The sequence below is a fragment of the Phoca vitulina genome, unplaced genomic scaffold, assembly GCF_004348235.1.
Source record: "Phoca vitulina isolate PV1807 unplaced genomic scaffold, GSC_HSeal_1.0 scaffold8, whole genome shotgun sequence".
Lineage (NCBI taxonomy): Eukaryota > Metazoa > Chordata > Mammalia > Carnivora > Phocidae > Phoca > Phoca vitulina.
Window position 1 is genome coordinate 12,328,228 of NW_022589711.1, and position 17,309 is coordinate 12,345,536.

The 17,309-nt window shown below is 34.7% G+C and overlaps 1 protein-coding gene across 2 annotated transcripts in view; it reads right to left on the minus strand.

The window, feature by feature from the left end:
* GBE1 (1,4-alpha-glucan branching enzyme 1) overlaps positions 1 to 17,309 on the minus strand; it is a 275,317-nt gene that overhangs the window by 217,813 nt on the left and 40,195 nt on the right. Inside the window, exon 2 of one of the 2 annotated variants that reach the window (XM_032406324.1) lies at positions 2,916 to 3,085. In XM_032406324.1, the coding sequence (XP_032262215.1) occupies positions 2,916 to 3,085 (170 nt within the window). Of the gene's footprint in view, positions 1 to 2,915; positions 3,086 to 17,309 lie in introns of those variants that run through there. The other variant, XM_032406325.1, reaches the window with a different exon arrangement.

Below are 17,309 nucleotides of genomic sequence, written 5' to 3' on the forward strand. Positions count from 1 at the left end.
ATCTAATGTATACAGAGACCCTGAGACCCTGTAACTTTGGGCAGAAAAGCTGTTCTTTCATCTAGATAAGAAAATAGGTTAGTGGGGTGCCTGAGTGGCTCAGGCAGTTAAGAGTCCACTTGGGCTCAGGTCTTGATCCTGGGTCCCTGGAATGGAGCTCAGCATGGGGCTCTCTGCTAAGCAGGGAGTCTGCTTCTCCCTCTGCCCTCCCCCACTTATGCTTGTGCTCTCTGTCTCTCTGCCTCTGAAATAAATAAATAAAATCTTAAAAAAAAGAAAGAAAAAATAGATTAGTCATTTAAATTTTCCCAGCATACTGCCTGTTCCTATTTTCTATCACAATTTCATTTATCTTAGTTTTTCCCATCTCTCCAGTAAAATTAAGGGCTCACTGATTAAATCTGATGTTCTTCAAGTTCTTAGACACTTAATAAATATTGGTTGATGAAAATAATTCACCAAATGCTATCCCAAGTATATGAAGAGATTTTAAATTATGTTACACACCCTCACAAAGGGTAGCATTTTTAAAAATCAACTTGAATTGTAAAAAAAAAACTTAACAGAGGGCATTTTTACATTAAAATAGGAAGTAGATAATTTTTAGTTTTCTGTTTACAAAAAATTTTTTAATTATTATACTTTCGATATATAAGCATTAAATCCTAAAAAAATTTTAAAATGCAGTTTTCCAAATGCACATAGGGCCCAAGTATATTTACGAGACACAATTTCTAGTAAATCAACATTAGTCCTTATGACAGTTCCCAAATCTAATTCTCATATAGTTCCTTTCCCATATTTTTATATTTCTAAAACCTACTTAGTGGGTTTAATCATAAATATGTCGGAGGGGGTACCTAACACAAGTACCAAATTTTAACTGAGGTTCTTATAGTAGTTTTGGTATCTCTATGTAAAAATCAACTTGTACATTCTCAATCAATACTTCTCAATCTTATAAATGGCCATAAAAAGAAGTAATAAAATAGAATGCCAAAAGTGCCTGAATGATAGGTGGATGTCTAAATGGTCTTTTAACAAAAAACTACTAGTCAAGGCAGTTGTATAGAGAAGATGGAGAAATATTAATGTTTGTGTATAAGAAAGAATTATTAATGACTATTTTAATAAAATTTAAGAAGTCTCTTATCCCCATAATTTTATATAATTATCATCAGGCAAACAAAACTAATCTAAGTCAGCAGATCACATGGTCTTTCTCAAAACTTTCTTTAAAGTTTTCAATAACTCTCAAGAAACAGGCCTCATCTAATTTGCAGGACTGCAAGTCCTTAGACCTGTGATTTCCAATAAAGGAGCCAGTAGACACATGTAACCATTGAACACTTGAAATAAGGTTAGTGCAACTGAGAAACTGAATTTTAAATTTTATTTAATTTTAATTACTTTATTAAATTTAAATTTTAAAATTACTATTCAACTCAGTTACTAGAACTTTTAATTCTGTTTGAAAAAAACTTGGGTTTGTATTCTTAAACTGAAAATTTTATTAAATCTAAATATAGATCAAGTATTTCCAATGAAAAAATATCAGAGCTAAAAGAATACAAAAGAACAAAAATACCTCAATGAATTTTATATTGATTATATTAATATTAAAATATTTTGACATACTGGGTTAAATAAAATTTTTCATTATTAAAATTCATTCAACTGTCCACCTTTTACTTTTTTTAATATAGCTACTAAAAGTTCTGAATTACATAAGTGGCTTACATTCTATTTCTATTAGACAGTACTGCTTTAGACAACATGTATAAAATCAAAACTTTTTAAAAGTCGGCTTCTTTAAGGTATAATTTACATGCAATAAAATGCAGTCTTTTACAAGTATAGGTCTATAAATTTTGACAAATGTATGCAGTCATGTAACAACCAGCACAATTGGGACATAAAATATTTTCATCACCCCAAGAAGCTCCTTCATGCTCCTCTGTCAACTCACAACTCCTACCTCCAAACCCTGACAACTCTGTCTTCTGTCCCTATAGCTTTGCCAATTCTAGAATGTCATATAACTGGAATAATATAGCATGTAGACTTTTAAATCTGATAAAATCAAATTTTAAATACTACAGTACTCTCCCGGCACTAAAGGATGATTATCATTCTGATATTTCCTTGTATTATGAACATTTTCCCAAGGCCTGGTTTTCATTATTCTACTTCTAAAACTGAGCTTTCTTCCTTGTCACTGTTACAGTAATTTATTTATACCACTAGAATACAACTGTATTATAGTTCTTTACATACAAGTTCTTCCTCACTAGACTGTAAGCCAGAAGCCTGACATCTAGACCAACTATGCTTTCCATCGGGTTAACTGCCTAATGAAATTAACAGTGCAAATAACAAGGCTAAGAAGATTTCATTTAAAAAAAATTGAGATTGTATTATAAAAAAGGAAAAGAAAAACAAAAAGAATTGAGTCATGCAGAAGTTTATCCTCTAGATTAGATGTCTACTTTTACTGAGGTCTCAAAAAAGGATATTAGGCTCTAGAAGATCCAAGAACTACAATGCCACCTAACCAGGTGCAAATGCTAGTGGAGATTTAACTTACACCAATATTTTTACCCAGATTGCTATTGATTTTGTCAGGGCTTACTAACAAAGTTGAATAAATTTGGAGCAGTCTGCCCTAGCACTATTTTTCTCATAAACTCTGTTACTTCTGGTACATGATTTTACAGAACATAAAAGCTTTTCAGGAACACCTGTATTACATTACAGTAGGAACCACATGAAGGTAAAGACAACAAATCCGATGGCTCTATCTGAAAGGTCGGATATTTGTAATCATTAATTTTCATATAAATATATGAAGTATAACAAGTCTTTAAGTAAATAAATAAATTGTACAACTAACTTTAAATCTTTCAAACACTTACTGAAGTCTCCAGTAAGAAAAACTCCTTCTGCTCCTGGGGCCCATTCTTTGCAGTATAAACCACCATCGGCACATGTGTGGACACCAAATGATTCATAACCTCTGGAAAATTTATCAATACCACCTTCGTTCTCTCCGATGTTGTTCAAAGTCTCGATAAACCGCTTATACCTTTGAAAAAGTGCAAAAGAAGGAAGTTAGAAAATAAAATCATATTCCCGGAAAGCTACTGTAATTAAGTAAATGCTTTATTTACTCTTATTCAGAAAAAGAAAAGAAAAAAGATATTAAAGAGGAATAATGTGAATAATTTCACATAATAAGGTAGCAATTACCTCACAGGATAAAATCATCCTTATCTCAAACTGAACCAATCTAACATTTTTTGGTAATTTCATGCATTTTGGTATGAGAGAGAAAACACAATTGTTCTATATTCCATGAAATTTTTAAAAAATCAGCATTATAGCAACTTCTATGTCAAAATAGTATGATGAAGGAGCATCCCTATGTGTCTCTCTTCTAACCCCTAAGAAAATAAAAGAAAAATAGTCAAAAGCCAGCAAGATAAATAAAATTACCCTACAACAGGGTTTGGCTGATTTTTCCTGTTAAAGGATAAATAGTAAATTGGTCCACTTCACAACAACTCAACTATCTCTCTGAAGCATGAAAACTACTGCAGACAACATGTAAATGAATGGGTATGGCTGATGCCAATAACACATTATTTACAAAACAGTTATTGGCCAAATTTGGCCTATGGGCGGTAGTTTGCCTAGTCTGCCCTATATCAACTAAGCATGGAAAGAACATACTACATCATGGCAAACTGTAAAAGCTAGTGGCCACGAGAAGAAACCAAAGATTCCTTCCCAAGGAGGACCAAGAGTAGCACATGGTTGTTCCTGACCCTCTCCCAGAGCCAGAGTCCATACAGCTATGCCAACAAAACACTACTATTGTCACTAATACCAACAGATCTAGGGAGAAGCTATGACAAAACAGGTAACACTGAAGTGAGGCAGGTGGTAGGTGCTTTTTGTCAGAAGTGAAGGTTCCAGAACAATGAACTGAGCAATGCTATTAAGCTTCCTTGCACTTCCCCAGACCCTGAGGGGTGAGCAATAAAAGTCCCAGAAAGATGACATGAATCCAAGTAGGGGATATACAGGGAATATTTTGCACTATATTTCAACTTAATTAAAAATGAACGCAATAGGGGTGTCTGAATGGCTCAATCGGTTAAGAGTCTACCTTCGGCTCAGGTCATGATTCCAGCGTCCTGGGATGGAGCCCCGGGTCAGGCTCCCCTGCTTAGCAGGGAGTCTGCTTCTCCCTCTCCCCTACCCCTGCTCCTGTGCTCTCTCTCTCTATAATAATAAATAAAATCTTTAAAAAAACTGAATTCAATAAAAATAAGAGATGAGGAAAAAAATAAGAGATGAGGGATTATATGAAAAACAATAGAATGAGAGGTAAAATGAGACCCCTACACCTAAGGAAACAAAAGGAGGAACAAAATATGTCACTGGAAAATAATAAATTAGAATTGGCAAGAAACAAAATGCACATATAATAAAAACAGCAAATTATTAAATGAATAAATAATTGGAAATTTATGTAATTAGAGAAGAAAAAGGCAAAGAAGTGGAGTATATTAAAGAAGCTAAGAGGTACGCAAAATTGACAAAAATGTTCTAAATAAGGATAGCTGCTGACTCCGAAGAACAAAACCAAATAAAATGATGCAAAAAATATAAAGCTGGAAAATTTTTCTCTCAGAATTAAATCTGCATATTTGGGGTACCTGGGCAGCTCAGTCGGTTAAGGGCTCGGCTCAGGTCATGATCTCCAGGTCCTGCCCAGTGTGGGGCACCATGCTCAGTGGGTAGTCTGCTTGTCCCTCTCCCTCTCCTTCTGCCCTGCCCCCCCAGCTCATGCTCACTCTCTCTCTCAAATAAATAAAATCTTAAAAAAGAATTAAATTTGCATATTAAAAAAGAGCATGCTATGTTTTAAGAAAAATTTGGAAAACAAACACAAACACGCACATGTGCAACACCTCCCAATTTAAGCTACTGAAATTCAAAGGATAAAGAAAGAACTCCTCAGACAACCAGTCATAAAAAAGCAAGCAGAGGGAGGTTTTTGTTTTTGTTTTGCTTTGTTTTTCTCAAAGGAACATCACACTAAAGACCAAAAGATAAAGCCAAGCCCACACATTTCTGAGAAGGAAAGGGAGTAATCTAATGGTATTATATAAGGCAATTTCCTCAAACCTAAGGAATTCTTTAAATACTGTCAAATTAAAAAATAAATTTAAGTTTATTACACTAATAAACTATGGTTGAAGGGGAAAAAAAACAAAACTAGGTGATTAAAAGATTAAAAACACATACACAGAGGAATTAAAAGTCATGGCAGCAGTGTTGCTGAACTCTGAGTCTTTAAATATAGAACCATGGCTAGACAATGGTGCATATGTGTGAATGTGATAACAAAAAATAACCTCAATGATTAAAGTAAATTTTATTGTAAAAGAAATGAGATGAGGGAAAGGAAAACAGAAGAAAACACAGTGTACTTTTAAACCCCTTCACCTATTTTGCCCATTGCCCCACCAACCTCCTCTCTCGCAACCACCAGTTTTTCTCTATATTTTTAAGAGTCCATTTTTTGTCTCTTTTTTCTTTGTTCGTTTGTTTTCTTTGTTAAATTCCACATAGTAGTGAAATCATATGGCAGGTGTCTTTCTCTGACTGACTTATTTCACTTAGTATTCTAGGTCCATCCATGTTGTTGCAAATGACAAGATCTCATTCTTTCTTTCTTTTTTTGGTATTAATTTAATTTAATTTAATTTTATTATGTTACGTTAATCACCATACATTACATCATTAGGTTTTGATGTAGTATTCCATGATTCATTGTTATGGCTGAGTAATATTACACACACACACACCCCACTTCCGTATCCTCTGTATCCATTCAACTATCAATAGACATTTGGGTTGATTCCATATCTTGGCTACTGTAAATAATGCTGCAGTAAACGTAGGGGTACATATATGTTTTTGAATTAGTGTTTTCATTTCCTTTGGGTAAATGGCCCATAGTACAATTACTCGATCATACAGTAATTCTACTGTTAAGTTTTGGGGGAGCCTCCATACTGTTTTCCACAGTGGCTGCACCAGCTTGCATTCCCACCAATTGTGTATGAGTTGTATAAGTTCTTCATATATTTTGGTTATGAACCCCTAATCAGATACATCATTTGAAATTATCTTCTCCTACTCAGGAGGGCTGCCTTGTTTGGTTGATAGCTTCCTTTGTTGTGCAAAAGGTTTTTATTTTGGTGTAGTCCCAATAGTTTAATTATGCTTTTGTTACCCTTGCCTGAGAGGACATATCTAGAAAAATATTTCTATGGCCAATGTCAAAGAAACTACTGCCTATGTTTTCTTCTAGAAATGTTATGGTTTCAGAACTCACATTTAGGTCTTTAATCCATTTTCAGTTTATTTTTGGGTATGGTGTAAGAAAGTAGTTCAATTTCATTCTTTTGCATGTAGCTGTCCAGTTTTCCCAAAACCATTTGTTGTAGAAACTGTCTTTTTCCCACTATATATTCTTGTCTTCCTTGTTGTAGATTAATTGACCATAATAGTGTAGGCTTATTTCTGGGCTCTGTATTCTGTTCCATTGATCTGTGTCTAATTTTGTGTCAGTACCATACTATTTTGATCACTACAGCTTTATAGTATACCTTGAAATCTGGGATTGTGATACCTCCAGATTTGTTTTCCTTTTTCAAGATTGCTTTGCTATTTGGGGTCTTTTGTGGTTTGTACAAATTTTAGGATTATTTGCTTTGGTTCTGTGAAAAATGTTGCTGGTATTTTGATAGGGATTACATTAAATCTATAAATTGCTTTGGACAGTATGGACATTTTAACAATACTGGTTCTCCAATCCATCAGCATGGAATAGCTTTCCATTTCTTTGTGTCATCTTCAATTTCTTTCATCAATGTTTTATAGTTTTCAGAGTACAGGTTTTCCCCTCCTTGGTTAAGTTTATCCCTAGGTATTTTATTCTTTTTGGTACTATTTGATACTATTGTAAATGGCTTAAACCCTTTGTTGACAGATGTACACTCCAGAAAACAACATTTTTGAGTATAAAGGAAGATGTATATAAATTTCAGACATTTCTTTCATTTCACTTCAGTATCTTTGTTTCAAATAAATTTAAGTTAAATTTAACACATATTTTTCTCATGTTTCATTATATTATTTCTGTCTATCAAGATATTTCTCTATTCTCCTACCTATATGTAAGCATACAGAATATCAGGAATAATGTTCCCCAAATATTAGTGACAATTTCTTTCATGGGGTTTCTTTTTACTTTCTCCCTTTCATTGTTCCAATCATTTATAACAAATAAGTTACCATTTAAATAAAAAATGGGTTGTGAGATTGAGCCCCACATCAGGCTCCATGCTCAGCGGGGAGTCTGCTTGAGATTCTCTCTCTCTTCTCCCTCTGTCCCTCCCCCATGTGCTTGCACACTCTCTCTCTAATAAATAACCTTTAAAAAAAAAAACAAAACCAATAGTTCACAAAAAAATACAAATGGCCAATAAACATATGAAAAGATGTTCAAATTCATATGTAACTAAAGAAGTGCAAATCCTAAACTTGAAAATTCTACTTTCTACCTAAAAAAATCAGTAAACATGATAGTCTGTGTGAACACAGTATAGCGCAGAGGAAAAGACATTCTCAAAGACAGTTTGGTATGATATAAACTAGAGAACAATTTGGCATCAGCTATGAAAATTTCAAAATCACGAAGTAATTCCATTTTTAGAAATTTATGCTTTGGATCTACAGAACAAGGAAGCAAGACCATCTATGGTGTACAGTGATAATCATTATGGCACTATTTATGACACCAAGCCATGGAAAATAACCTACCAGATCAACAGTTGGGAGACTAGTTGAATAAACTGTGGAACATCCAAACAATAAATTACACAAGAGTCATTAAGAGGAATGAGGTAGAGAGAAATGGGCTGATACGCAAAGATGCCCCAAATGGATTGCTAATTTTAGGGAAAGAAGTTATAGAACAGTATTCTGCAAAGCAGCTACTTGCATAAAGAAAATATAGATACGGCTATGAATGGCATGCAGATCCATTTTCACAGGGCCTCTTCCTCAGCTCCAGGGGTGGGGTTCCAATGGCCTGAGGTGGGCAGGGGCCTTAAGACTTCCTAACACCACCACAGTCACCACATTTGCTTCGATGACAGCAAAAACATGCCATATAATCAGATCAATGGAGTGAAGTGGCTTATAGGAGTGGTAGGTGTGGGTGGGAATATTTCATATATGACCCCCTTTTGTATTGTTAATTGAAGTATATTTGACACTATATTACATTAGTTTCAGGTGTACAACTTGTCATTAGATAGACATGTTTACTATGCTATCTATGTTATTATGCAATGCTTACCATAAATGGAGCGATCACCTGTCAGCATAGAACGCTACTGCAATAATACTGACTATACTGCCTATGCTGTACCTTTTATTCCCGTGACTTACTCATTCCCTAATTGGAAGCCTGTACCTCTCACTCCTCTTCACCCATTTTGCCCATCCTACTACCCACCTGTCCTCTGGCAACCACCCATTTGTTCTCTGTATTTATATGTCTATTTCTGCTTTTTGTTCATTTATTTTTTAGATTTCACATATAAGTGAAAGCATATGGTATTTGTCGTTCTCTGACTTTTTTCACTTAGCTATCCACGTAGTCGCAAACGGCAAGGTCTTATCATCCCTTCTCATGACTGAGTAATATTCCATCGTGTATGTGTATACACACCACTTTTTCCTTATTTATTTATCTATTGATGGACAATTAGGTTGCTTCCATACCTTAGCTATTGTAAATAACACTACAGTAAACACAGGGTATATATATCTTTTTGAATCAGCCTTTTTGTTTTCTTTGGGTAAATATCCAGTAGTGGAATTATTGAATTGTATAGTATTTCTATTTTTAATTTTTTCAGGAGCTTCCATACTGTTTTCCACAGAGGCTGCACCAATTTGCATTCCCACCGACAGTACACAAGGCTTCCTTTTTCTCCACATCCTTGTCAACACTTGTTATTTGTCTCTTTGATACTAGCCATTCTGACAGGTGTAAGATGATATCTCATGGTTTTGATTTGCACTTCCCTGATGATTAGTGATGTTCAGCATCTTCTCATGAGCATCTTTCGATAGTCTGTTGGCCATCTGTATGTCTTCTTCAGAAAAATGTCTATTTGGGTCCTCTGAAGATTTTTAATCAAATTATTTGGGGATTTTTGGTGTTGAGTTGCCCCTTTGTATTATATATATACCCAGTACATATGAATACACACACATACATGCACACACATGTACACATGTGCGTGCAGCATGCACACACATCCATGGTGTTATAAGTATAAAAATTATATTTAATCCATGATCTGAAACAAATTAGCTTTTAACAAAATGACATGACCCCAGTCTCATTGACAGCCCTTACTCCAAGGGGCACAAACTGAACCACCCACAGAAACCAGAGAAGTATCACATATATGAGGAGCTGCCCCACATAAAGAAACACAAAAGTGTGAGCCTGATGAGAAAAGATGAAGGTGGCCTTAGAGTACAGAAAACAATGCAGAAAGGAACTCTCATAAGATGGAAAGTACAAACCCCACTGAAAAACAAAAGCTTCTATTTAATAGCTACAGCCCATTGTTACCAAGTGTGATTTGCCAGATCAAATAGTTACTCAAGAATCAAAAAAATCTGAGATTTTTCTATGAACTCTCCCTAATTTAAATATTGGCAATGTTTCAAAAATCCTTAAAATACTGACCTGGACCAAAAAAAAAAAAAAAAGGTCTATAGATATAATGAGATACTAGTATGCAAACCCTCTCACAGTCTCAAAGTCCTATGAGAAAATGTGTTTTTTGTTTTTTGTTTTGTGTTTACTTCTTACGAATATCATTCAGCTATAATTCGTGGGTGTATGAAAACTCTAACCCATATTAAACAACATAGTAACAACATTCCATAAAATGATCAAATAGTAAGGAACAATCAACAAAATTAATTTGGACTTAGGGCGAAAAGAATAAAAACACATATATACATAATACAAGGAAAATTACTGATTAAAAAAAGATACAACTCTGGGAGGTTAAACAAATGCGGTAATAATTTTATTGTTAATGTGAGCCTAATCTTAAAAACACTTCAGATTTAAAGTTTAAGTTTAAAAAAAAATCACTCATAAGAACTTTCATAAAATATGTACAAATGTCCCATTTACTAAAATTTCAACGGAAATAGGATTATAGCATTATATTACTTTAACTAAATATCTTGACTTCCCTCAAGGTCAGCCCTATAGCTTCTGATACAGAAATACACATTCCACTTTGAAATCACTGTGGCTCAAAAAAGAAAATGCCTGAGGACACAGCAAGCTCATCATGCCTGTGCCCTCTCCTACTACAGTCATCTCTCTTAATATTTTGCTATGAATTTATAGGATATTTAAAAACTAGGTCAAATTCTTAGTAACCAAAGAACATAAAATGAAGTTAGTATAGCAACTAGAATTTGGTCAGATATAGATTTGATCTCTACACTGATGTTTTTAATCCTTTTTACGAAGGAAGAAACAGAGGCACAGCTAAATATGTTAAGTTGTCCAAGGTCAAGAAGGTAAGGAGCAATAGAGATGAAGCATCATTTATCACAAAAGGTATACTTTAAGTGAATCAAGAGACAAAAATCTCAAATTAAATGTCACATTTTCTTTTTAAAGAAAGTCCTTAAAATTTCATTCATAAAGCTATTAATCTTTTAATTAAGAGACTCAGCTTAGTCTTTAGAAATAAAGTGCAGGTTATATCCTGTTACATACTCTATGTGACTTTGAACAAGTCACTTAATCTCCCTTTTCCTTAATTTCCTCCCCTCTTAAATGGGAGAAACATATAGGTTCTAAGGAATCAATGAAATCACACTGGAGCCATCCCCACAGTAGCCAGCAAGCACTCAGTAACTGTTGGCTGCAACTTCAGTGAGGGGCAATGCTGTAGGATACTTTTTAATTTATCTTTTTTTATTTATAGCACTGATTTAGATTTTAATATATATGTTAATTATTAGCAAACATTAAGGGTTTTTCCCCTCAAATTCCAAAAGTGTTTAAGAATCTTTACCATTCTTTTCCTGTTGTGGAAATTACAAATAAAGGCATACTAACACATAGCACATACTAAGTACTCCATATTGACTTGAATGCACGGAATATGGAAAGTTTGGAAAAAAATTAAATAGATTGGATTGACGGGGGGGGGGACAGTTATTTTACAGAGGTAGCAGGAGTAATTTTAGAAAAAAAAAAAAAAAAGAAACAAACTGAAATCTTTGCTCTCCTGGAAGATAATTCATCCTAGATCAGTAGTGAATTTCTAATTTCAGGCAGAGTTGTGAACATAGGCGATAGGTCAAGGGAGATGGATCATACCTTATCTAGAAATGTCTAGGATGTAGAATCCTTTCTCAAGTGTTTCTGAGTGGTCCTGAAACCTAAGGAACCCATGGGGGAAATTCCCTCCCTGCTACCTTAATTTTCAAGATTTTATATTGTCATTTGCTTCCTCATGGAGACTTGTATTGGAGGCAAGAATAAGCACAGAAGTAAAAGCTCAACAGGAATTTTTAATAGCTAAACAATGGGAAAATAAGGTTAAAAGAGGAGGGAATGGGATTTTTGAAAGAAAAAAATAGCTTTTTAAATCAGCCTTTAAAAAGACTTCAAGGTTCCTCGCAGGAACTTTCTTCTCAGGTGAAAACTATCCAGAATATGCACAATTATCCATGTATTAAAATGTCAAATGAATCCCTACTTTTGTATCTTTGGGGTAAATACCCAGTAGTGCAATTGCTGGATCATATGGTAGCTCTATTTTCAACTTTTTGAGGAACCTCCATACTGTTTTCCAGAGTGGCTGCACCAGCTTGCATTCCCACCAACAGTGTAGGAGGGTTCCCCTTTCTCCACATCCCCGCCAACATCTGTCATTTCCTGACTTGTTAATTTTAGCCATTCTGACTGGTGTGAGGTGGTATCTCATTGAGGTTTTGATTTGGATTTCCCTGATGCCGAGCAAAATTGAGCTCTTTTTCATGTGTCTGTTGGCCATTTGGATGTCTTCTTTGGAAAAATGTCTGTTCATGTCTTCTGCCCATTTCTTGATTGGATTCTTTGTTCTTTGGGTGTTGAGTTTGATAAGTTCTTTATAGATTTTGGATACTAGCCTTTTATCTGATATGTCATTTGCAAATATCTTCTCCCATTCTGTCGGTTGTCTTTTGGTTTTGTTGACTGTTTCCTTTGCTTTGCAAAAGATGTCCACAATAGCTAAACTGTGGAAAGAGCCAAGATGTCCATTGACAGATGAATGGATAAAGAAGATTTGGTATATATATACAATGGAATATTATGCAGCCATCAAAAGGAATGAGATCTTGCCATTTGCAATGACGTGGATGGAACTAGAGGGTATTATGCTGAGCGAAATAAGTCAAACAGAGAAAGACATGTATCATATGACCTCACTGATATGAGGAATTCTTAATCTCAGGAAACAAACTGAGGGTTGCTCAAGTGGGGGGTGGGGTGGGAGGGATGGGGTGGCTGGGTGATACACACTGGGGAGGGTATGTGCTCTGGTAAGCGCTGTGAATTGTGCAAGACTGTTGAATCTCAGATCTGTACCTCTGAAACAAATAATGCAATATATGTTAAGGAAAAAAAAAAAGAAGATAGCAGGAGGGGAAGAATGAAGGGGGGGGAAATCGGAGGGGGAGAAGAACCATGAGAGACGATGGACTCTGAAAAACAAACTGAGGGTTCTAGAGGGGAGGGGGGTGGGAGGATGGGTTAGCCTGGTGATGGGTATTGAGGAGGGCACGTTCTGCATGGAGCACTGGGTGTTATGCACAAACAATGAATCATGGAACACTACATCTAAAACTAATGATGTAATGTATGGGGATTAATATAACAATTAAAAAAAAGAAAAAAAATGTCAAATGAAGATTTAGGCATTTGAGACTTTAAAGTGAACAGTTTATGTCTCTTAATTAAGGATAAGTATTCTACAACAAAAACTGCAACATATTTATTACAGATTAAAAATATTTATGTGCTAATAATTCAGTTACATAAAATAAAATCCTTTCCTTTAGAAGTTTATTAGTCCAGGGTGCCTGGGTGGCTCAGTCGGTTAAGTGTCTGCCTTCAGCTCAGGTCATGATCCTGGGGTCCTGGAATCGAGCCCCGCTTCGGGCTCCTTGCTCGGCGGGAAGCCTGCTTTGCCCTCTCCCACTCTCCCTGCTTGTGTTCCTGCTCTCGCTATCTCTCTCTCTGTCAAATAAATAAATAAACAAAATCTTAAAAAAAAAAAAAGTTCATTAGTCCCATGGAAGAGTGTTCAACTCAGGACAGGAGAGGTTTGGGGTAAGCAAGCATTCCCTGAGGAGGAAGCAAGACAACAGAAGGAACTGGTGGGAGAAGAGGAGGTTAGAGAAGGCGTTAGGGAGTAGTCGACATTTATGCTGTATCTTGAAGGATAAGTAGTATATTTTGAAAGCTAGAGAAAAGACAGAGAAGGACAATACATAGGTAAAAACCCGGAGGTTCTTGTTGACATGACAACTAGCTGTGTGTAGCCAGAGCAAGAGAATGGGTAGGAATCTAGAAGCCAATCAGGATGGAAAAGATAGTTTTTGGCTAGACAATAAAATAAATAAAAACCCTAAAGACTTTAAAAAGGAGATAACTGACATGATCAAAGACAGGTTTTAAAGGGAGCAATTTGAAGGATAAATTTTGGTAGGCAGAGTCCAAAGGTTAATGAAATCTTTATTAAAATAGACTCAATATTAAAAGCACAGGGATTTGTAGACTCTTCTTTTACACAAGATCGATCAATGAAAAGAATTTTTAAATTGGTATCATACTGAATGTGGTTTCTTATTTTTAAATGTTGTTCCTTATTTTTAAATGTTTAAATGTCATTAATCAACAAACGTATAAATTTCCAAGCTTCCATTTAAAATCTTAGTCACTCTTCTAATCTCTATCCAGTTCAGTGTATACTCAACTTCATCTACCAGGAAACACCAGAGATGGGACCATTTAAGTAAAGGTGATGAACAAGGAGTGGTAAAATCCACCCATTTATTCCATATGTATTACTGAACACCTACTATATATCTAGTGCTATGCTAGTCACTGCAAACATAGAGATGAAAGACATCACAAAGTGGCTTCAAGACATTGTTCATAATGTGTGGGAGATAGTAAAGAAAAAGCAAAGTGAGAAAGCATTACATAAGGCATTGGTAAAGGCTTTTAACCAGAAACCAGAAGTAGCTAAAATATAAATCCCACAAAGACAAGGAAAATTATCTGTTTTGCATACTGAGGTAACCAAACCCTAAAGTACTAGCACACAGTAACTAATCAATGAAAAATTTTTAGTGAGCACTTACTATGTTCAGATTGTGGCTAAGCAATGGTGATACAATGGTCAGATTTAGGTTTAAGATTAGAATTATTATGCTGGGATTTGAATCCCAATCCTACCTTTTACCAGCTATAACTAAGACTAAATTTCCTCATCTAATAACAGAACCTACTTCATAAGGTTGCTTTGATAACCAAATGAGATAAAATACCTAAAAATGCTTAGCATGATACCTTTGCATGAAATGAATAAATACTATTAGGACAATAAAAGTATTAAAAATGATTGCTGCATTTGAGATCAACATAAAAAAAATTAATAGCCTCTTAAAATGTAAGAGAGTTACAATGCATTGTAACTGTACTACACTCCCTGATTCACTCAGTTCCACTGGCCCTCTGAGCTTCGTGCACTCCTTTGACTGGACTTATGGAGGTTGTCACTTGCAAGTGACTACCAGTGGAGGTCAGATTCTACAACATGCATGTGTGGAGGAATAAAGGCTCCATGGGACAAATTTTGACCAATAAGATATAGAAAATGGGAAGGAATCCTCAGAGAAATTCTTCCCCCAGCCTCCTGAAGGTCCTGTGTGACCAAACAACCAGCTTTGTAAGGAAATACATGATCTCACATAGGAAGCCGATTCATCAACTTGGTGCTATATCAAGATCAAACATATGGAACCACAAAAGTGAATAGCAAACTATGGGATGTGATGACCCAATAAAGACACCGACTGCTGCCAGGACCCAAAACACATCCTCCTCAGCATTCGGTGCTATTTAAGATGAATGCAAACCATTCTGTGATTTAGAAGGGATGAAAAGTGAGTGGAAGGCAATTAATTCCCACCATCTCATTTCTATTCAAACATAGCACTGTGCAGGTATGTGGTTTTTATTCAAGTAGTTAGTCTCACTATCACAATCCTTACCAATATTCATGAGAATTGGGACTCGATGTTAATTAAAATAACTATTTCACATATGGAATTAGCCTAAGACTAAATGGTCTGGACCACCTACTATGTGCCAGGCATGATGGCGTACCAGAAAGATCAGACTTTAGAAATAAAAGTTTGGGTTCAATTAATAGGCTCATTAGCAAACTGCCCTTAGGTTTTTTACTTAATGGTCTTAGAGTTTCAGCTTGCCCACTGATAAAGCAGAAAGATAATACCATTGATGTTAGGGTTGTACTTATATACAGTTCACCTTTGAACAACATGTGTTTGAACTGTGCGGGTCCACTTATACTGCTGATTTTTTTTATAAAGACAGTACTGTAAATGTATTTTCTCTTATGATTTTCTTAATAATGTTTATTTCACTAGCTTACTTTATTGTAAAAATACAGTACATAATATATACAAGATACAAGATACAATGTTAATAGACTGTTTATATTATTGTTAAGGCTTTCAGCCAACAGTAGGCTATTAGTAGTTACATTTTGGGAGTCAAAAGTTATATGCTAGTTTTCCACTGTGAAGGGGGTTGGTGCCTCTAACCTCTGCATTGTTCAAGGATCAACTGTATAAATAATTTACTTGTAAATTTATTAAAAATAAATTATTTTATGGCATATCTCATATTTAAAAAAATATTTTTTTAAAAAAAATTAATTTTTTAATTAATTTTAAAAAGAAATTAAGGGATTTCTAATTAGAAAAAGAAGTCAATGAAACTTTGAAAAAATGAAATAGTTCTATCATGCTAATTATACTACAATACTAAAATCTAAATATTAATTCAATTATAAGCAAGCATTAAGTGAATTATTAATTTTAACCTTTTAAAAAAACCTTACTCATTTTGTACCATATCTAAAACACAATCAAATGCAGAGCCAATCCGATAAATACATCCTCAGATCACATTTAAGAACAAATAGTTGATCTCTTATTTTCTAATGTGAAAGAATAAAAGCTATTTAAATATCAGTTTTGCTCCTACTTGACCTAAAGTATAATTTGACTACTTGGTGATGAACAGCTAAAATTTGTGCATGTGTCATACAGTGTTTAGTAATTGCATATGTTGTTATAGGAGAGGTTCGTGATGTATCAGCATTTGAACAAGAATAAACAAGAACCAAAAAAAACCACCAAACTTAAAAGGTAGTTTTCTTTGAACCATTCACTTTGAGTTTCAAATCTCTGAGAAACAAACTGCGGGTTCTAGAGAGGAGGGGGGTGGGGGGATGGGTTAGCCTGGTGATGGGTATTAAAGAGGGCACGTACTGAATGGAGCACTGGGTGTTATACACAAACAATGAATCATGGAACACTACATCAAAAAAAAAAAAAAAAGCAGAACACAGAGTATGTTTAAACCAAATCTATGATGTTTTCTTAATTAAAATAAATCTGATTCAAACATAAAAAAATAGATGTAGAAATTATGACTATATAGAAATCATTAAATCTTTCTTTTTAGGGAGTGGGAGAATGAGGTCATTTCAAAACTGTTAAAAATTAACTTTTAAAAGTTTGCTGCTACTATTTAAAACAGTGTCCTGAAAGTAAATAGTGATTGTTATTTATTAAATGTTCTTTCCTAATTCTGGTTCTGAGCCATAGAGGTGAAGGGGTTGGGGCAAGTTATTGCTGAGATCCTCCCAGTTCTAAGTCCTACAAAACCAAAAACATGAAATGTTCTTATTCAATTAATGAAAAACTAGAAATCCTCTGCTTAGTGGTATTACTTAGCTTTGTACAACTCCCTATTTATTTTAATAATAAAGTACTTATCTCTAGAATCCTACATCTAGGAT